At 40.8% G+C, this 22,478-nt stretch overlaps 2 protein-coding genes across 35 annotated transcripts in view; one reads left to right on the top strand and one right to left on the bottom strand.

Moving 5' to 3' along the window:
* The window catches only part of LARGE2 (LARGE xylosyl- and glucuronyltransferase 2), a 119,939-nt gene that overhangs the window by 40,575 nt on the left and 56,886 nt on the right, over positions 1-22,478 (bottom strand). For 20 of the 22 annotated variants that reach the window (XR_012159406.2, XR_012159407.2, XM_073348121.2 and 17 more), the window contains one exon: positions 5,743-5,844. Coding sequence is in view for 20 of the 22 variants with exons in the window: in XM_073348121.2 (XP_073204222.1) it covers positions 5,743-5,844 (102 nt within the window). In the remaining 2 variants the exon portion in view is untranslated. Of the gene's footprint in view, positions 1-627; positions 1,613-5,742; positions 5,845-13,879; positions 14,017-22,478 lie in introns of those variants that run through there. The other 2 variants (XM_073348132.2, XM_073348138.2) reach the window with 2 other exon arrangements.
* The window catches only part of PHF21A (PHD finger protein 21A), a 260,529-nt gene that overhangs the window by 228,625 nt on the left and 9,426 nt on the right, over positions 1-22,478 (top strand). For 8 of the 13 annotated variants that reach the window (XM_073348143.2, XM_073348148.2, XM_073348141.2 and 5 more), the window contains 8 exons: positions 1,486-1,584; positions 3,857-3,908; positions 5,192-5,271; positions 5,719-5,779; positions 9,310-9,473; positions 19,884-20,039; positions 21,710-21,785; positions 22,096-22,199. In XM_073348143.2, the coding sequence (XP_073204244.1) occupies positions 1,486-1,584; positions 3,857-3,908; positions 5,192-5,271; positions 5,719-5,779; positions 9,310-9,473; positions 19,884-20,039; positions 21,710-21,785; positions 22,096-22,199 (792 nt within the window). Of the gene's footprint in view, positions 1-1,485; positions 1,585-3,856; positions 3,909-5,191; positions 5,272-5,718; positions 5,780-9,230; positions 9,254-9,309; positions 9,474-19,883; positions 20,040-21,709; positions 21,786-22,095; positions 22,200-22,478 lie in introns of all 13 variants that reach the window. The other 5 variants (XM_073348151.2, XM_073348150.2, XM_078853291.1 and 2 more) reach the window with 3 other exon arrangements.

Here is a 22,478-nt window from a genome sequence, read left to right as displayed (position 1 = left end):
CTGGAGCCTGTTGATTTGTGTTCTCCTCTGAATCCCCTTTAAATTGCAGGGAAACAGAATGGCCATTTAGCTTCTTGAGGTTGTTTAAGACTCCCATGAGTGACCTGAGCTTGAATGGATGGAAGAAATGCCTCAAAAATAGAGTTTCTAGATATTTAGTTATTAAATCTCACTTCAGGAAAGAGCAAATGGGGAAGAAGTCCTAAAAAATAATACGCAACTTCAAATAAAATGATATAATTGGATAATAACTGTAGACTTTTCCAATTCAGTTCATGTGAAATCTTTGGTTTCACTACAGACACTTCCTTGTTGATTAATGTACCTTGGAGTTGTCCACTATGGACAATTTTGTGCATAAAAGATGCACTATCACTTCACTAAATTCACAGGGGTAGGTTGTTGCATATCTTTTAAGGCAGATTTACAAACTGTGCTCTGCAACAGTGCATGCCTGTTACCTATGAGCTAGATGAATCCCTGTGCTGCATGTCCACAATGTTGCATCTTTGATGCTGATATTTCTTTGATGTCAACACCATTTGTTTATTATTTAAGAACTGCTGACAGTCAGGAAAACTTTGAAAAACATTCTGAGACAAGTAACGATGATTTAATTATCTGTGTACAGTCTTTTGGTATGATTTTCTTAATCTTTATGATTAAGGATATTTACACAAAACAAAATTTGTCTCTCTTCAGCATTCATAGATTCATAGATATTAAGGTCAGAAGGGACCATTATGATCATCTAGTCTGACCTGCACAATGCAGGCCACAGAATCTCACCCACCCGCTCCTGCGATGAACTTCTCACCTGTGTCTGAGCTATTGAAGTCCTCAAATCATGGTTTAAAGACTTCATTCATCTCCTCACTCTTGAGTTTGTGACATCACAGCCGTGCCACAAACTGAGGGTCACCATGCTGGTAATTGTGATGTTGAGAGCCAAGGATTCTGACTTCAGGGAGGAAATAAGCCACAGGAATATCTGAGCTCTTAGGAGTCACAGTGCCAGTTTTCAGGCAAATGTTACTCATAATGACAAATTAAGGGAAAGAAATGGAGAATGTATATACCATTCAGAATGGGTTCTGAACAGGGGCTTTTCATAGAATGATTTTCCATAAGGCTTCAGCTGGTCTGTAATCAATCCACTTCTCATGCAACTTTATAAATATTTCTACCAAAAATGTTAACTGCAGCATGACCTTTATCACTTGTGTGGTTGCTTGATTGGGTTGCCTGAGTTGCTGTGATGCTGCACGTTCTTGGGTTTGGGCCTGTTCTGTTTCTTTGCCAAAGCAGGACACATTATTTAAACTTCCCTCACATTCCTGGAGCAAATCTCTTTTTGGGGCACTGCCAGTTTGTTCTACAACTGTTTTTCCGTTGTTCTACTAAACTGAAATTACTCATTTCACTTAGTTTTTCTCTAACTAAAAAATGCTCTCTTAGTATTGAGTTGTACTTGTTTCTTTTCAGACTATTAAACCCCATGTGGAAGCAGAGGAGAAGCAAACAGAGAGTCGTACCATTACTCCACCAGCTGCACCCAAGCCAAAACGAGAAGAAAATCCACAGGTATCAGAGCAAATTCGGTGTTCTCTCCCTAGGAGAAAAAGGAAGCATTCTATCTTCCAAAAAACGCCATAAACCAGGATGGAATATAGCATATCTATTTGTTTCCTCATTTCCCCCTCACCCTACACAGACACACTCTTTCTCACACACAATCTTTTTTTTTCCCTGTTCCCTTTTGAAGACTCATTTGCTTTCCTTTCAGTGTTCTTGCTGGAGAGGACTGAGAAATAAGGATGGGGAATAATAAATCTAAATGTAAATAGCGCATAAAATTGTTCAGAACTGGCAGAATTGTGGACTCTTGAGCTTTTTACTCCTAAATGTTCAGAATACCCTTCAAACAGCTCACCCAGCATACAGTACATCTTTTGATTTCCATACCTTTGAGATCTCAGACTTGTAGAATCATTCCCTAGACTAGAGAGTTATCTTTATCTTGCTTGAAAAGCTTTTACCGTCTTGACAACTTTATTCTAGTAAACAGGAAAGAAAGGAACGTTTTTGCCATAGAGCCTCTGCTGTTGGTACTTCTTTTGATCGTAAGACAGACAGGTTATAAACCTATCCCAACTTAAGTCCAGATGGTCTGATCCCTTTTTCTGAATGGGCATTTCTTAGTTCCTGTCTACACTACGAAACATCGGGCCTGGTTACAATTAAAATGTGTTGTGTAGTGAGTATCTAATCATGTTGCAACCACGTTCCCTAACTCATCTGTATTTTGTAGTGTAGCTAGGTTCATAGTGGCCATCGGTTTCATCTTTGAGTATTGCCAGTACAGATTTCTATTCTTGGGTGCAACTGCACCATAATACGGACCCTCTAAAAAGCTGTGATTGTTAGAGAACTGCATGTTTAGAACTGAAGTGATAATAGGAGCCATGGCTCTGAATGTTGTCGATTCCTTTCAACTGCAATAGCAGTGTGATTGTTAATCTGTGTCCTTCCCATTCTTTGCTCCATCATTTGTTGTTTTTGCCCTCTTAGCCAAATTCTTTCTAAACAATCTTTCTGGTTAATCTTGAAAAGCGATTTACGAGTGAATCTATTACTAGTTGAAATATGTAGCATTGTATCATGGGGCATTATTACTGGACCTATTATTTCCTGTTCTATCAGTGCCATGTTAAGTCCATTGCTATAACAAAGACATGGCCAAAACTTCAAAACAAAAAGATAAAACGGGTTCAAATGGTGCTCATCTTGCTGTGGAAAGATGTTGTCAATCCTAACTCCTGGTGTCTGAGGTTCCTTGGGGTGAGTCACTTGTCATGGTGGTGGTCAATTTCTGTATTATTTTGCACCCCTTCCTCTCTCCTGTGCTCATAAGACTGAATTCTTTCTCCAGTCTTTCCTCATAGAAAAGGCACTAAAGGCCTCTCAAACAGCACCTTTCAGGTGCTGCTTCTGAATTGGTACTCAGTCCTTCTTTTCTCCCATGGGACAAGCTGAAGTCCAGATCCACCAGACCACACACTTTGAGAGGGCCTGGAAACTAAGTAAGAGCAAGGACAGAGGTCCGTTGCTATCCTTTTCACTATCGTTCACCTAGTTTCAACTCAAGCTCCTGGACAGGGCTCAGATCCAAAGGCAGGTTGGTACAAAAAGAGGCCCTATGAGATGCTCAAGGAGAAGCTCTACCTTTCTCAGTGAGGGCTGACCCTATAGATCTAAGTACAGCTGAGGATCCAAGGAATAGCCCCAGATTTATTGGGTTATCTTTGCCACCTTATTGTACCAACTGTTTGAATTGATTCTGACTGCCAAAATTGGCAGAGTTGTTGAAACCTTCTTTTGGTGGTGTTAGAGTAGTAGTTCTTGAACTGTGGTCCTCAGAGTACCAGTGGTTTCCAGAGCCCCTACCTGGTGGCTCACAATGTTAAATACTTTGGGAATCAAACAGTGAGGATTTTGTTGCTCTGTAACCAGCAATGTTTAGTTGGCAATTGAATTGTGCTGGTATCTACTAAGGGCCAGTGATGGTTTGGGAGTTGAGACCTTGAGTCTGTTCAGTCTGCCAGTGACTTCTTGTATGACATTGTGGAAGTTGCTTCTCCCTGTCTCTGACTTTTTCTCCACATCTGTAAAATAGGTCTAGTGTCTCTCCTTTGGAAAGCAATTTGAGATCTACAGATGAAAAGTGCTATATAAGAACAAAGAATTAGTAATATTTTCCTTACTTGGTTGGCTACCAACTGACTTTGGGCTAAATGAAATTGCTCCTGATAATGACTGTAACTAGAATGAACTCTGTTCTCTCTCTCTGACACAGAAACTTGCCTTCATGGTATCTTTGGGACTGGTTACACATGACCATCTGGAAGGTAAGAAAAGTAACTGAGAATGGTTCCTGAGCTCTCCTGTTTCTCAGCAATTCTAGATTGGAAGTAAAAGTCCCAAATGTTCTTGTGTGAAGTGCACTCTTTTTTTTCCCTTGCACCAAGGAAAAGATCACACTTGGGCTATGCTCATATAGCACTGGGTGCAACTTATCCCTGCCCCCTCAGCTCCTTTTCCCTTGTTACATGGAAACAAAGCAATTGCTTAGTTATCTGAGATCAATGGTTGGGGAGGCAGTGCATGCTCTGCTGTCTGAGAGGAAACTATGAAAAAACTAATTGACTGTTGTGTCGCCCTTATGTGTGAAGAAGTTACCTAATAGGTCAGTGTACCTTAACCCCTTCTCTGGATTTCTCAATTCTGTAAATTGGTGAACATGCTGGGTTACTGGATTTCAGTAGTTCTGATAATTTCTTTAGTCCTCACCTACAATAAATCAAGCCTAAATCTGCAGAAATTCAAGGACTTGCACATCACTGTACTAAATTTAGGCTCAGCAGAAATCAATTTTTATTTTTATAATTTCAACAAATAATATAAATGCTTATTTTAAAGCATTTTTTTCTATTTTTATTTATTTATATTTTCATAGTTGCACAAAGGTGCTAAGCAATTTTTTTCTATTTTTATCTATTTGAATTTTCACAGTTGTGGAAAATTGTGGGTCAGACAGCTAGTATTTAATGACAGTAGAAGTTGAGATTCAAAAATTTAAAGCTTTATAACCATTAAAACACAAATTCTCAACATCACATCAAAGTATACAAAGTAAATATCCTTTAGTCAAACTCTCAGTTTTCAAGCAGCATTTTTCTTACTTTGGCTATCTATAAATTTTGATTATCAATGGAAATTTCCTTTTTGTCAATTTGTGTGTGTGTATAGATGTTTTTGACATTTACTGATTAAAAATCGAATCCTTCAAAGCCTAACTATATTTGCCTTAAATAGCAATGAGGTTTCCTCCCATGCTACTGTATTTAGGTTCCCAATTATGTTGAACTTCACTATAAAATATTTGTGTTCAGATGCTCTCATTTGGGAGGGGCAGCCAACCATTTCATAAACCAAACTGGCAGTGTATTTATTTTTATCATTATGTATTCGTTTTCAAACCCAGGAGTGTAGTAGAGATGGCTGTCTTCAGCTTTGTTGGCTTCCCATGGAAAGCCTCACAGTTAGAACTTGCTTGCAGACTATATAACTCAGACATTGTTATATGCTTTCTGAATCCATGGTTTCTAACCTGAACCTTTCTTTTCACAAGAAATCCAAAGTAAGAGACAAGAGAGGAAAAGAAGAACAACAGCAAATCCAGTGTACAGTGGAGCCGTTTTTGAGCCTGAGGTATCAGTCTCTTACTGGGGGGGAAGCTGGCAATTTCATTCCGTACTGCTGCCATGTTGCTACCTACTAAGATCTCCGAAGCCCAGCTAAACAGGCTGTCATTATAGTTTGAGAGACCAATGTAGTGATGTGGCCCTCAGGGTTTTATATAGTAAATACAGTTATTTCTGCTTAATACTTCTCTCCCCCTCCACACCACCCGCATTATAAACCTGGCATTAAATGGCAGTGAGTGTTGGTCCTGCCATTAGGAGGTCAGCTTGTGCACTGGCCTGCAGTAGTCCAGATGTCAGAAGCAGAAAGGAAGGCTAACATTTCCAAAGATACGTTCCCAAGAACAGGACAGACATTAAGCCCAGTTTGTACTGTACTGCTCTGCCTGAGCTCTTACAGATTTAATTATTACAAAAAATTAGCCAGCTAAAGTTGTTTTCCTCCTCTTTAAAGCGTAAGAAGAGTGCAGTCACATACCTGAACAGCACAATGCATCCTGGGACACGTAAAAGAGGTGAGTTATTCTCAACAATGCCATCTTGCTGTATGATTATTTCTCTGTCTGCCATCAGCAGTCCCCTTGAGGATGGAAAGAAAGTGAAAGTGAAGGATTTTGTGATACTGAATTTGCACAATAAATTCCAATGGTAAACAAGAACCAACATTTCTGGGGTTAGCGTAGCTGGCTTTTTGGAGCAGTTCAAGGCAGCATTTCAGTCTCACTCTACAGAAGTGAGACAGTATACAGAACAGAGTGTAAGGTAAGGTGTTGGAACACCATTTAATGGAAGAGAGTTGCTGCCAAGGTGCTCTTAATACTGCCTAAACTGCAGTGTTACTGCCAGGAAAGCAGAACATTATGGGGAAAGTGTATTTAATCTTACAGGAAGGGAAATTCAGAGTGTGAAGAGCTCATTCCCCACAGTGTGTTGCTTTTCTAAGGGAAGGATCCCCAAAGCATTTTCACTTTCACGGGGAAAGCTACCCACTTACCTTAGGCACTCTTCAGAAACAACTACCGTCTTGGAACCTTAAAATGCCACCTGTCCTGCGAAAAAGGAGGGTCTTTCTTATAGCTACTAAATGTTATTTAGTGGAATTCACCTACAGAGCAGCAGTTCTTGTGCAGAGCAGATCACATTTTAAAACTCTTACTTTTAAGGATAAAATTTATCTCTTGGAACATTACAATGGAGCTTAACTGTTTTGTTCTCTTTCTGTGTGTGGTGCTGAATATCAGAGCTGAGATCTGCCAACCAGATCTGAAAAGAAAATCTTTCCCTAACTTCTGATGCTCGCCTTTAATGGCTCTTAATAGTTTCCAACACGGCTTCTCTGCTCTTTGGTTTGCTGTCCAAAAACAAATGACCAAGCAATCTAACATCATGACCACCCAAGAAAAGAGCAAGAATGCTGTATAGTTTGTGATTAAAGTCAGAGGTCTGTGTATTTTATATGTGGGGTGATGAACCTGAGACTGTGTATGAAGCAGTGTAGTGTGTGTGTGTGTGTGTGTGTGTGTGTGTGTGTAACAGACTAGATGGCTCAGGATATTAGTTATGGAATACGTAACATTTCACCTGCAAGTTATTGATCTGAATCTGTCCGAGGATAGTAGTGACTGAAAATCTTTAATTCTTTGGTGGCTGTTTGGTGGACTAGATGAGCTGATGATCCCAGTCCAGTGTATATTGAACAGGTGCCTACATGACACAAACCATGATAATAAGTAGCAGTGATCATTTCCAAAGTTGGTATTCTTGGCCAAGAGGTCAGGTATTCGAATGACCCTTGCTCTCCTTGAGGCAGCCTCTTCAGTGCAGGATGGAAGTACATAGGTGGGGCAGTATAGATAAATTTGCACTTCTGCTGGCATGCTGTCTCTGAATAAATAAAGGACATGAGTTTCCAGTGCCACCTTCCATTACTTTAAATATGTTTTCAAAAAAGAAAGACAAGAAAACGAGTGAGTGAGTGAGTGTGTGTGTGTGTGTGAAATAATATATGTGCACTGTACATAAGACTATGTTCCTTCATATAGTAATGTTTTCAATGACCTTTAAATCCATTATATAACATTGTGTGAAGAATTACTTATAGATTTTTAAATGCAAAAGATTACATATATGTATACATGGTATTTTCTTAGACTGTTTTTGCACAATGCTGTCTTCCTGTCCTTATTTTCACTCTCTGTTGTGAGTGTACACCCCTCATCAGCACCAGATTAGTAACATATTTTCAAATGGGATGGACAAGATTTGGGGCCTACAGTAGTTTTATTATTTGAATTAATATAGCAGTATATTAAGAGGCTAGTTTGTGCACCCCTGTGCCCTTTAGGGCTTTGGTTTAATTCTAGATGCTGTAGGCCATGTCAGAAATTTCAGCTGTGGACATCACCATCAAAGATTCTTTCCAAGGATGTACATCTTTCTGGAAAGTATCAAGAACTCAAGTGCAAGGTGCAGCATGTACTGGGTATAGCCTGGCAGTCTGTAAATACTGTTATAATAGGGCCCTACAAAATTCATGGTCATGAAAAATGCATCACAGACCATGAAATCTGGTCTCCCACTATGAAATCTTTTTGTGTGCTTTTACCCTATACTATACAGATTTCATGGGGGAGACCAGCATTTCTCAAATTGGAGGTTCTGACCCAAAAGGGAGTTGTAGGGAGGGTCACAAGATTATTTTAGGGGGGGCGCGGTATTGCCACCTTTACTTCTGCACTGCCTTCAGAGCTGGGTTGCCAGTGAGTGGCGGCTGGTGGCTGGGTGCCCAGCTCTGAAGGCGGCACCCCACTAGCAGCAGCGCAGAAGTAAGGGTGGCCATACCGTACCATACCACCCTTACTTCTGTGCTTTTGCCTTCAGAGCTGGGTGGCCAGAGTGTGGCAGCTGCTGAGGGCCCAGCTCTGCAGGCAGCAGCGCAGAAGTAAGGGTGGCAGTACCACAACCCCCACCCCACCCACACACACAATAACTTTGCAACCCTCCCCCCCAAAAAAACTCCTTTCTGGGTCAGGACCCCTACAATTACAACACCATGAAATTTCAGGTTTAAATACCTGAAATGAAATTTACAATTTTAAAATACTGTGGTTGTGAAAATGACCAAAATGGACCATGAATTTGATAGGGCCCTAATGATAAGAGCTGGGTAATTATTCCTAGATTTTTATTCCTTATGATCTTTCCAGATCCGTAAAGTAACTTGGGATGTGGAAAGATGGGGAGAGTGCTAAGCACATACAGTTTTACATAATCATACAGTACATAGCTAATATCTCAGTTTTATGAAGGCTGTTCTTAGCAGATTTTGCACTTAGTTCTTTTCTAAAGGAGTCTACAATAGATATATGATTGGGGCAGTGGGTGCTTGACTATAGAAGCTTAGGAAAGAATCTAAGAATTGGGAAACTTCAGCTTGGTAGAGTTAGTTTGGAAGGTGCTTGGGGTCATGGGAAGTACAGTAGTACCTGCCGTTGAGATAGTGGGCATAGGTCTGAGATGGGAGGTGCTGACCTATAGGAGATGTAGGGAAGAAAAGGAGACTTGAAATGGTGAATGCTGGCTCTGAGAGAAGGACTTTTGGGTAGGTATATGCTGGCATAGGATAGATAGGGAGAGGTGGGATAACAGTAGACAAATTGAACTAACAGAAATCATTGCAGCTTGTCTGTGGGTTTGGTGCCAGCACGATTTCCTGATACCTGGACAGTCTCATTGCTAGGAATGAAAAAAGGCCCCACTCTGCACTTGGGAGCGTGACTCTTTGACCCTTAGCAGAGCCTGTTTTCACACTCCTCTGATATGCATTTTTCTTCAAGCATTCATTTCTTGAAAAATTCCACTTGTACGTTTCTAAAAAAAATGTTAAAATCTTTGCTTCTCTTCTTCCACTTGTGACTCCTATATTAACTTCCTCTCTGTGCTACATCATTTCCTTTTTCATGCTAGCCAATGAGGACCACTGGCCAAAGGTATGTAAGATCATTTCCCCCCCCCCTTCTTTTTGTTCCCTTTTGTTAATGTGTAGGTCGTCCACCTAAATACAACACGGTGCTGGGATTTGGGGCTCTGACCCCCACATCCCCTCTATCCAGTCATCCTGACTCCCCTGAAAATGAAAAGACAGAGACCACATTTACTTTCCCCGCATCTGTTCAGCCTGTGTCCCTGCCTAGCCCCAGCTCCACAGACGTAAGTAATTCTTGGGGAAGGGTTGGCTTTTGGAAAGATGTGTAGAATGAGCCACACTGGAAACGGCTTCAGATTTTGTTTCTTTAGCATTCATTTCTTGAACACTGTTTGTCATGGTTCAGTGCAGTGAAACAGGCCAATGTTCTTTTACTCCCCAACCTTTCACTTTTACCTTCTTGTGCCTGTGTTATAGTACTGCAGATATTTCCTGTGACATTCAGTCACTGACTGGAATGTTAGGATACATTGGGCATGCTTAGATGAGTATGTTTTCTCAGTGTGTAGTGTCTGAGATCTTGTGTGACTGAATTAAATCTGTATTCCAGTGAGGAACTGGGAAGGGGAGAATGGGTCCTATTATTTAGAGAGACCATAGTAGCAGTAAGTTGCTGGTGTTTCTGTAACAAGAGGAGGAAGAGAAGGAACTTCTCGGATCGCCCAGATAGCTGGGAACCGTGTTCAGAGCACTGATCACAAGAGGTTCTCGTGTCCTGGTGTGATTGAGTACACTGCCTCTGCACTCCCCACTCATGAGACTTTTCTTGAATAAAATCTGGTTATTCTGCTATCATTTCTAAAGCAGGAGATAAAAATATTGTATCTGTCAAAATGCAAAGATTTCCCCTTCACAGCACAGCCTCTTTTGAATAACTTTCTGAGAGTCTTCAGATTGTCTCATTCTTCTTGTTCCTTGCAAAAAATATGGTGAGAGAATTGTGAAGGTCAGATCTAAACCCTAGAAAGCAAATAAATGAAGTAAAGTTGAGTTTCCTCCCAGGCCACTGATCTATCCTTCATTACCCTAAGTGACACTATCACAATAAAGTACAATTTCTCTGAAAAAGGTGACTGCAAGAAATAAGAGTAGGCCAATGTAACTTAACCTGGGTCTGCTTAAAGATCTCAGTATAAAGGAAATACTGTAGTAGGACTATACTGGGAATAGGGGAGTGAGACAACTAAGTACACAAGAATGCTCAGCAGTCAAAGTGCACTTCTACTCTGAAAAGTTACTCTGTAAAAGTTTGTCTTTCAGGTTCTCCTGTCATATGGGCTCAGTTTATATGTAAAAAGATGCTTTTTTTTTTTTTTTCAATTGCCAGTGCTGCAAACTACCCTTGGGATTTGAGAGTCATGGTGGACTCTTTCCTTTTCATACATCATCAGCTGTAATAAAGGTTCTAAAGTCCAACATTGGTCCTCAGTAATTCCTGTGCTGCCCCATTGCCTCTTATGCACTGATGTAACTGCCTGGAACTGTGAGTAGCCAATTCTACTGACTGTGCACAAGATGGAATAGAATCCAGCTCCCTCCCTCTGAACTCTACTAGCTCTGCAGGGCTAACAGTCAAAACATACTTTAGTCACTAAAGTTGGGAAATGTGACCCTGATACACAGGGAGCACATCTGTGGAATAAGCTGGGGCCCTTTTTAAATAGTCACTTTTCAGAGTGGAACAGTATTTGAATATCAAGAAAAAATTCCTGACAGTCAGGTGAATGAATCTGTGGAACAGACTTCTGAAGGAAAGGTGCAGCATCTCCATCTTTTGGGACGAAAATGTACAAACCACTGGAAATTATGCTGTAGAGAACAAGCCTGTGCTGGCTCCAAGAGATGGACTGGGTGACATACTAGGTCTCTTCCAGCTCTGATTTCAGTGATTTTTTTTTTTTTTACCATGCTTTGTGACCAGAGCATAATGGTTCTCAGAACAGTGTGGTGTGTTATCACATGTATTGCAATTCTACTCATTTTGTACATAATTCTACTTACCACAGGCTAAGTTAAGGACAGCGTATTATTCTAAAGGAGTACTTGTGGCACCTTAGAGAGTAACCAATTTATTTGAGCATAAGCTTTCGTGAGCTACAGCTCACTCACGAAAGCTTATGCTCAAATAAATTGGTTAGTCTCTAAGGTGCCACAAGTACTCCTTTTCTTTTTGCGAATACAGACTAACACGGCTGTTACTCTGAAACTCGTATTATTCTAGTGTTCCCAGCCTGATTCTGAATTTCTTGCCTTAGGTGAAATTGCTTAATATTGAAGCTCAGTTCTCTGTGATTTAACATACTTTTTAAATTAAATGATAGTTTTTAAAAATACAAAGACTCTAGAGGAAACATGCAAGTTGACACAATAGGTGGTTAAAATATATAACACATATGCATACACTTGGATAACTTGTTAAAATTATCTCTCAGTTCAGTGCGATGTACTGTGTCAGCAAGTTAGCACAGCATTCCCCCTGGAGTAATACAAATCTGTATACTAAAACACTTACAGACAGGTTACCCCATTTGTGCACAAAGGCAACATTAAAACATTAATATTGCTGTTTTAATTTTTAAAAAGGATTCAGTTCCAAAGACTCATTTTCCAACAATGGAGCTAGACAACTTTGATTTTAAAAGGAAACAGATACCACAGTGATGGATGCCTTTTGAAATATCTACGGCCTATGAATTCTAGGAGCAGAAGATGTATCAAAAATCACGATAAATGTATCGCGAGTCCTTTATCTTAAAAACACCTCCATGAATTTGTTAAAAATCTGTACTTTCACATTTACACTCACCAGAATAGTGACAGCTATTCAATATATGGTTGTTGCATGGCATATTTCTTAGTAACTATTATTACTAGGGCAATCAATTAATCGCAGTTAACTCATGCAATTAACTCAAAAAATAGTGATAAAAAAATTAATTGTGATTAATCTCAGTTTTAATCGCATTGTTAAACAATAGAATACCGATTGAAATTTATTAAATATTTTTGGATGTTTTTCTACATTTTCAAATATATTGATTTCAGTTGCAACATAGAATACAAAACGTACACTGCTCATTCTGTATTATTTTTTATTACAAATATTTTCACTGTAAAAATGATAAAAGAAACAGCATTTTTCAGTTAACCTCGCACAAGTACTGTAGTGCAATCTCTTTATTGTGAAAGTGCGACTTACAAATGTAGATTTTTTTTTTGTTACATAACTGCACTCAAAAACAAAACAATGCAAAACTTTAGAGCCTACAAGTCCACTCAGTTCTACTTCTCGTTCAGCAAATTGCTAAGACAAACAAGTTTGTTTACATTTATGGGAGATAATGCTGCCCACGTCTTATTTACGTTGTCAACAGAAAGTGAGAACAGGTGTTCGCATGGGACTTTTTTAGCAGACATTGCAAGGTATTTACTTGCCAGATCTGCTAAACATTTGTATGGCCCTTCCTGCTTCGGCCACTATTTCAGAGGACACTATGCTTCTATGCTGATGATACTCATTAAAGAAAATAATATGTTAATTAAATTTGTGACTGAACTCATTGGTGGAGAATTATATGTTTCTGGCTCTATTTTACCCACATTCTGCCAAATATTTCATGTTATAGTAGTCTTGGATGATGACTCAGCACATGCTGTTTATTTTAAGAACACTTTCACAGCAGATTTGACAAAATGCAAAGAAGGTACCAATGTGAGATTTCTAAAAATAGCTACAGCACTCAACCAAAGGTTTAAGAATCTGAAGTGCCTTCCAAAATCTGAGAGGGGTGAGGTGTGGAGCATGCTTTCAGAAATCTTAAAAGAGCAACACTCTGATGTGGAAACTACAGAACCCAAACCACCAAAAAAGAAAATCAGTCTTCTGCTGGTGGCATCTGACTCATGATGATGAAAATGAACATGTCGGTCCGCACTGTTTTGGATTGTTATCAAGCAGAACTCGTCATCAGCATGGAAACATGTCCTCTGGAATAGTGGTTGTAGCATGAAGGGACATATGACTCTTTAGCACATCTGGCACATAAATATCTTGCAATGCTGGCTATAACAATGCCATGAGAACATCTGTTCTCACTTTCAGGTGACGTAAACAAGAAGCGGGCAGCCTTATCTCCTGCAAATATAAACAAGTTTGTTTGTCTGAGTGATTGGCTGAACAAGAAATAGGACGGAGTGGACTTGCAGGCTCTAAAGTTTTGCATTGTTTTATTTTTGAATGCAGGTGTGTGGTTTTTTTGTACATAATTCTACATTTGTAAGTTCAAATTTAATGTAAAGAGATTGTATGAGAGCACTTGTATTAGGTGAATTGAAAAATACTATTTCCTTTGCTTTTTACAGTACAAATATTTGTAATAAAAATAAATATAAAGTGAGCACTGTACACTTTGTATTCTGTTATAATTGAAATGAATATATTTAAAAATGTAGAAAACATCCAAAATATGTAAATAAATGGTATTCTATTATTGTTTAACAGTGTGATTAATTGCGATTAATTTTTTTAATCGCTTGACAGCCCTAATAACTACTATAAGGAAAAATGGGTTTTGATGTAAAAACAGCGCTGAAAGTAAGGAGATCTGTGTTCTATTCATAGTCTTCCACAAACTCACAGTGTATCCTTGAGAAAGTCAAATCATTTTTGTGATTCAGTTTCCCCTTCTGTAAAATGGGATAATGGTACTTCCTTAGTTCACATGGGTGCTGAGACTTAACGTTTGTAAAAGACTTCAAAATTCTTGGCTATGGAAATACAAAATATTAATTAATTAAGCACCAGTAATATATTGGTGTTATTTATGAAGACAAAGAGAAAGATACGGCCCTTTTAATCAAGGAGCGTACAATCTAATTAGTAGGGCCCTACCAAATTCATGGTCTGTTTTGGTCAATTTCATGGCCAGGGGGTAAAATTACTGTTTCATGTTTGCATCTGAAATTTTACATGCTTGTAACTGTGGGGGTACTGTCCCAAAAGGCGGTCAGGGTGCAAGGGTCACAAGGCTATTGTAGGTGGGTTATGGGATCGCCACCCTACTTCCGCCCTGCTGCTGGCAGGGGCGCTGCCTTCAGAGCTGGGCAATCAGAGAGGAAGGCTGCTGGCTGAGTGCCTAGCTCTAAAGCCAGCGCTAGCAGCAGCGCAGAAGTGAGAGTCACAGGGTATGGAGGGTGGGTTACCATAGGTCTGGTTTTCCTGGCAGCCTCCTGCCTGAGTGGGTGGGAGGTGACAGCTGGAGCCGCAGTCTCTCCACGCAGGGGATGACAGCTGGAGCCGCAGCCTCTCTGCACAAGGGTGTGCGTGACAGTTGCAGCCTCAGCCTCTCCACGTTGGGAGGTGACAGCACAAGCTGCAGCCTCTCTGCGTGGAGGGGGGCTGTGACAGCTTGAACCGCCAAGCTTCCTACAGCAGGGGGAAATTTCCAGAGATGGGTCTGACCCACCCTGGGAGTCGCTCCTGCAGGGGAAGAGGAAGTCTCATCCCTCCCCATCCCCAGCTTGGACTAGCAGCTGGAGCCCTGCGCAGGGAGGAGCCCTTGGCTCCATGCCTGATTTCACAGGGTAGATCAGATTTCATGGTTCATGATGTGTTTTCACAGCCATGAATTTGGTAGGGCCCTACTAATTAGATATTCAACACAAGATATACTTGGATACTCGGAGAATGGTGCTAGCTTATAAAGATCTATATTTATTATAAGTGGTGCAGGTTGCCCAATGCTTTCCATTTTAAGACTCTGTTTTCAGTTGCTGACAGTTTTGCCAAATTTAAACCACTTGGGCTGAAACTTTCCATGATGGGTGTCTAACTCAAGTTGAATTTTTTTTTTAAAGTTTCACATAAAACAGTTCAGCTATTTAACAAAACAAAATTAAGGAAAATAACTTGTTTTGCCCAAGTTAAAAAAATTTTTGATAACTGTTTTGTTGCATCCATGTTTTGGAGCAGGGACTTGAAATTTAGCATGGGTATGGCGTTTGAGTCAGGGATTTGCCTTTTGACATCTGTGTGAAAATCCCCCCAAATTTGGCCACACTATATGCCTGTGAAAAATCTGTTTGCACATTCTCAGTAGAGGCTTGTTACAGTTTGGCAGCAAAATTCTCTGATGAATCCAGCTACACTGAGCATGTTCCATCCCCTCACATCTTCTACAAGTTGACTAGACTGCACATGCAGAGTGACTAGTCATGCTCCATCCCGAGGCCAAGTAGGACTTTTACTGCGATTGCTGCTCCCAGGTTCCAGGAGTACCTGTGATACCAGGCACCAGAACTGAGGGCAGTGAGACTCTCCTGTGCTGTCCATGCTATCTCTGCTGGCACACAGGCAGTTTGGAGGAGAGGAAGGAGACAAACTGACTTGAGTGGAGCAGGGTAAGGAATAGGGTGCTGGAGGGGAAGAGATGCAGAGGGTGGAGACAAGGGCAGGACCTCTGCCTGGGAGGATGGATAAGAGCCTAGGAAGGAACAGAGTTAGGAGCAGGAGCCAGGAGAGAGGGTAAAGGCACAAGAGCGGGGGAAGGAGGGGCAACGATGAGGGTCATGGGAGTAGGAACAAGAGGTAGGAGAGAGAGGCAGAAGCTGGGCTGGGGGAGGGCAAGATGGGCCGGAGCAAGATTGAGGCAGAGGGAGAAAGGAGCGGAAGGGACAGAGAGATCTGTAATCACTTGAGTGCACTCTCCTAAAGAACCTGGAATTAATCCCATTATTCTGGAGTCTCGACATTCCTATGATGTCTAGTAAATAGCTCTAAAATCCACTGGCAACGCATGTGTCTCCATGCCACTCTAGTGTCAGGTCTGCTTAGAAGAAAACAGCCATCTATTGCTACCAGTTACTGTTAGCTGAAGTGATATAGGGCTGTGCTGTGGACCTAAATATCCCAATCATGGTGATGACCCACGTGTGGGAGTCAGTATGGTACCACAGGATGACAATTATATCTTTCAGTTTTTAAGTTTTTTAAAAACTTGGGAAATTACATCCAAACAACAATGTTCATTCAATTTGCAAAGGCAAGCCCTCAAATGTTAGGGGACGTAAGAATTAAGGTTGCCAGTACAACCTTAATTCAGCCCTTTTGTGCATAGGCATAATAATGCTGTCTTTAAATACATGGTCACCTACTCTTTTTTCCCACAGGCTTTTTATGATGTAATATCTATCTTCTGTCTAGATAGATAGATACAGATATATCTAAATATAGAGATTACACACACACATGTACATATAGTGCTGGTTGTTATATTTATTTTTTTTGACAGTGATACCTAAATTCCAGGGCCCCATTGTACTAGATACTGTACAAACATAAAAAAGACCCAGTCTCTGCCCTGAAGAGCTTAGGGTTGTTTTTTTGTTCTGTCTAGGCTACAGTAGGAACAGAGGAGGTGAGGCCAAAAGTGACTGTTACCTTTTGTGCTTCCCCTATTCTGGGGCCAGCTTCAGGCCTTCTCAGCCTCCAGCATGCATTACACTAGGCTGCTTGTGGCCACTCAGAGCTGTTTCAGAAGCCTGTGGCCAGAGTATAGCAATGTAGAGGGGACATATCACAACAATCTGGTCCATATTATACATATATTTATTAACAACAAATAAGACACGGGACAGTTCCTAGAAATTAAATTCTGGTTGAGGGGGAGTTCAGGAACCATCCACCACTAGTTATTAATTCCCACAAAATGCTCTGCACTATTGCGTTATTGCCTTGATAAGATGAAAATAGAGCTATGGATTTGTGTGTGTGTGTGTGTGTGTATCCATTCCAGTTGGTACATATGGAGTATTACTAGAAAATTAATACCTCGCACATTAACCCATCTTGTTACATGAATCATCACTCAACATTCCATTGAATTTAGAAGTTCTAAACCTGAATTGTTGAGCAACTGATACGTGCCTGAGAGATTAAGGAAATCATCTGCTTAGATCTGATTCTGCAGGATATCAGATGCTCCAGTGTTTAATGGGTCTCATCCTGAAAGATACTGATCGCCCCAGCAACATGCAGAGTGCTCTCAATTGCCATTGTGTTCAGTGGTAGTTGGGGATGTTCAGTGCCTCACAAGATTGGGACATGCATTAACATAGAATTCAAAAGGCTCTAGGATGAGTTTCCTTTAAAGACTGGATTGCAGAGGATTTTCTCTTTGCCTTTATCTTGTTTCCTGTCTGCCTTCTTTTCCTTCTATGCATTCACACAATGCAGGAAAGAGGAAAAGGAAGCTCTTCCCAGCAACACAAATTTCATTTCAAGGGAGGCATGAAATCTCACTAATTTGCTTCTTCAATTAACATTTAAGAACTCTCTTTAGTATTAAAGATTAAATGATCTCAGAACCCAACACTCATTTGATTCATGGAAGTTATGGAATCAAAAGATGACACTGAGCTTCAAGAAAGATTGACCCTTTAGAAAACAGGACAGCAGTGTTAGCCTTGGGAGTTAAGAGACGAAGAGCAGCTCCCAATAGAGTGAGACTTATCTGTCATGGAGTCTGAAAGTTAAACCTCAGCAGACTGTATTTGTGTGTGATTTTCTTCGAAAATATGGTGGATCTCTTGCTGCATGCATTTAATACATTATCCCTAGGGCCCTACCAAATTCACAGCCATGAAAAATGTGTCACAGATCGTGAAATCTGGTCTCTCCCTGTGAAATCTGGTCTTTTTTGTGCTTTTACCCTATACTATACAGATTTCATAGGGCAGACCAGCGGTTCTCAAATTGGGAGTCCTGACCCAAAAGGGAGTTGCAGCGGAGGTCACAAGGATATTTTAGGGGGGTTGTGGTATTGTCACCCTTACTTCTGAGCTTTCTTCAGAGCTGGGCGGCTGGAGAGTGGTGGCTGTCGGCTGAGGGCTCAGCTCTGCAGGCAGCAGCGCAGAAGTAAGGGTGGCCGTACCATACGACACCAAACCATCCTCGCTTCTGCGCTGGTGCTAGCAGTGGCTCTGCCTTCAGGGCTGGGCTCCCGGCCAGCAGCCGCCACTTTCCACCTGCCCGGCTCTGAAGGCAGCATTGCCGCCAGCACCAGCGCGGAAGTAAGGGTAGCAGTACTGCAACCCCCTCCCGTCCGTAATAACCTTGCAACCCCCCTCCACCCACAACTCCTTTTGGGGTCAGGACCCCTACGATTACAACACCTGACATTTCAGATTGAATAGCTGAAATCATGGAATTTATGATTTTTAAAATCCTATGACTGTGAAATTAACCAAAATGGATTGTGAATTTGGTAGGGCCCTAATTATCGCTAATAAAGAAAAAATCCACTTTTTCTTGCCCAGCCACATACTATATAGGAGCGAGGCAAAGTCTAGCATGATTCTAAAATGGCAAAACTCCTCCAACATGTGAACAGGCTACTCAAGTCAAAATGGAACATTTCATGCCCCAATATTTCATACTAAAGAGGCATGCAGCTACAATTTGCTTCATTTTAGACAAATTAGGGTTAAGATTCTATAAGCGTTGTGTGTACGGAACATCATTGAATTCAATGGAAATTGCGCGTGCCGAGGGCTTGAGACATTGGGTCTTAGGTGTGGCACGTTGCCAGAGCAGCCCGCAGGTGGATAAAGGGTAGAGTTTGGGTGTTTTCCTTGTGTGTTCTTCTGTTCAAACATCTACTTATTAAAAATCACAAAAGCATGAGATGGGAATGATGGGAGGAAAGAGAGAGGGGAATAAAGAGAGAAAAACAAACCTAACCTTGCTATGAATTTTGCATTGTGGGGGAGGGTCATTGGGGCGTGAATAGTTGGGGAAAGGAAGTGCCTCCACTAATAATGCAAGAATAGTAAAACATAGATTTTTAAAAGGACACTGTCTACTAACTTTTCCGTTCCTTGTGAAAGCCTCTTATGGCTGAAAATAACATTTTTTCCCTCTTGGTTGTGTGAACTCTTGATATCCCCTCGTTCTGCTCCTCACAGCCCTGGGCTAATGATGAAGTAGAAATCAGTAGTCATTGTGACGCTGGGGCAATGGATTTTAAAATATAATGGGCTAAATGTATCCTGATGTAACTTCAGTGAAGTTAAAGGAGTTACCTCAGGGATGAATTGGGTCCATTCTTTTTAATTTACAAATCAGAGCACTTTTCTCTTTCACTGTAACAGTTTGAAAAGATGTCACATATGTGCTCTAAATACTTGCTGGTGTTGTTTTAAAGTTCAGTATTGCCCTCTGTGGGTTTCTTAGGAAAGACTGTGGACATGAGGCAACCTCATTTGTATGCTCCCCACATGGAGCTGTGCTTACATCCAAAGATTAGAAGGACCAAGGAAAGTGGGTATCTTACCAGTGCTGGCTAAAACCACTGAAAATCTTCCTAACTAAGATGGATGGTGGGGTGGGGATTGTTACTAGAGGCTGTGGTAACAAATGTTCACTAGGGCCTCTGACCTGGGGAGGGCAGAGGGAGTTGTACTTCTGTCATCTTCGCTGGTTTTCCAGTTACACCTCCTAAAAAGAACTTAGCCATATGGAATCCCATAGCTATAGCTTGTGCGGAAGAGTTTACATTCAACTAGGATGTAGATGTCAAAGGTCAAAGTTCACTTTTTGCCTTCTTCTTTCTCACCCCCTTCCCTCAATTTTATAGGGCGATATCCATGAGGATTTTTGCAGTGTTTGCAGGAAAAGCGGGCAGTTGCTGATGTGTGACACATGTTCACGTGTGTATCACCTGGACTGTCTGGACCCACCTCTGAAAACCATTCCCAAGGGCATGTGGATCTGTCCCAAATGTCAAGACCAGGTATTGTTTGAAAGATAGGGAGTTACACACAGTGCACTACAAAGATTTTCCGAGTTAAAGAAAATAACCTGATCACTTGGCTTAGTTAGATTGGAACAGCCTGACATTGAGCAAATCTATTTGATCTGTAATTAGGCTTGTGTGAATTTCATCAAATTGCCACTGTTCGAATGCTCACAAATACTAAGCCTTTAAGTCTTACTTTTGTGCTTCCAGACTCAGGGTCCTTTTGTGTTACCCTTGTGTTTCAACTCTGCTTTTCTGGGGCAAAGCACACAAACTTTTGGGAAAGGTTCTCTATGACCCATAAGGATTTTCCTGTAGATTTTTTTACTCAGAATTTCTCTGAAAGGTGGTAGTTCTTTGTCCAAAGTGAATAGGATATTTGCACAAGCCTACCCTTAATAGAGAGAGAAAATACTGAGCCAGTGCTTCCTGGTAAAACCCAAACATTAGAGAGGTTGTCATTCCTGTTCTCTTTCGTGATACATTCGATATCAGAATAATGACTATCGATGAATGACTTGGACCTTCTTCCCTCAAAATCTCTCTGTAAAAGTATACAAATGGATTGGAATAATGAGATGATATTTCATCCATTAATGGCATAAAGATTACAAGATAAAGAAATAAATTGCTGTTTTCATTTCCCCTATTTTGGAACTTCAAGAATTACAATGGATTGCTGTTAAGCCAGCAGCCAAAAGCTATTAACATACTGTCTTACCTAAGAGAGTGCCTTAGTAGTCCATGTGAGCCTCTGTTAACCAGATGATAACATAAGAAAACAACCTGGCATTTCCACATGCATGTTACATAATGCAACAATAAAAAACCAAACAAAAAATCCCAGTAGATTAAATTACTCAACATGGTTGTAGCTGAAGGAGGAGGGGGCATAGCCTTCCTTTCTCTCACACACACCCCACCCGCCTACCCCCACCGGTTTGTTTTACTGAAAAGTTACCAGAAAATAAATTTAGAAGTGTCAGAGACATTTTGCTTTAGCGTGACTCCAGCCTCAGTCCCCTGGGTCATTCCTCTGGTGAGCTACCAAGCTTCATTCTTCCTCCCTAAATAAGGTATATTAAGAGGGAATCTTTTTATCCTCTTAAAGATAAGTATGATGCTTATCCTTATGAGGAGGGTTTGGCAACACCAGTAATGTGATCCTGCGAGCAGGTGGAGATGGGAAAGTGTCATGTCTTATCTGTTCAAAAGTGTGAAGTTCATATGTGTGGTGCAGAGGCTGTTCTGTGCCATCAGAGGATTTCTTCCAGGAACAACTTAGATCAGCAGTTTGTCTGAGCCATGAAGCCATGTTCCTGTCCCCTGGCAAGTTTGAGATCAGATATGTTGTCTTTTAATTCCTCTTTAACCTGTTACGTGTCATGAGCAGAAGATGTTTGTGGTTATGAGGGAGTGAGAAAATGCTGACATTTGTGATAAATCAGCCTCTGTTGTGGAGGCTATAATATAGATGCAAATAATTCCCTCTGTTGAACCTCGGAACAGGATTGCAAGGCATTATGTTAACAGGTTGTGCCTAATGATAGCCATGAAATAAATTCTTTTGTCTCACCCTCTCTTTTTGTCTCTTCCCTTTTTCTTTCTCCCTTTCCCAGAGGTAAAATGTGTGCCAGTTAAATGTACACACTCTTTTCTTTCAGATGCTGAAGAAGGAAGAAGCAATCCCATGGCCAGGGACTTTAGCAATTGTTCATTCATATATTGCATACAAAGCAGGTAGGAAAAGAGAGAACATCTTTGCATTGCTTTCATGTTTGTAAAATGTTATTTTGGGAATGGTATTGGGTAGGACTTGTTTTAAAAAGGAAATTAAGGGGGAAAACCCTTGATAACCCAAGTAATAATGTGAAAAGGGCAGTCCAACTACTTTGTGAAAGCTTCATGTGACTCTTCACTTTAGGCAGGTACAATTTCAGTATGATCCAATGTGTCCATTGTGTGAAGTAGCTTAGAGACTCCATCTGAAGGGCATAACAGGGACTCTTTAAATATTCATCACTGAGAGGGTTATTATTCCCTTTTACAGCAAAAGAAGAGGAGAAACAGAAGCTACTTAAATGGAGTTCAGATTTAAAACAAGAAAGAGAACAACTAGAGCAGAAGGTCAAACAGCTCAGCAATTCCATAACAGTAAGTATTTTTCTCAGCTGTAATGCTACACTTGTTCTCTGTAGTCCTTTCATTCTAGCACCATGCAAGCTGGCGGAGCATAAGTCTGGAGACTGCTACTGTAGGCCTGATCCAATTTCCATAGAAGTCAGTAGGAGTTGGGTAAGCTTCTATTTGAGCTTTGCTCTTTCTCCTGCCCTTTGGATATTTTGGATGTTTAAAGTACAGCTAAATGAACTTATGCTAGCTATATCTTGCAGATGTACAGTAACCCATAATACCAACAGTTGACAAACACAA

Source organism: Lepidochelys kempii, chromosome 6 (genome assembly GCF_965140285.1).
Source record: "Lepidochelys kempii isolate rLepKem1 chromosome 6, rLepKem1.hap1, whole genome shotgun sequence".
Taxonomy (NCBI): Eukaryota; Metazoa; Chordata; order Testudines; family Cheloniidae; genus Lepidochelys; species Lepidochelys kempii.
This window is presented reverse-complemented; position numbering and strand designations above follow the sequence as displayed.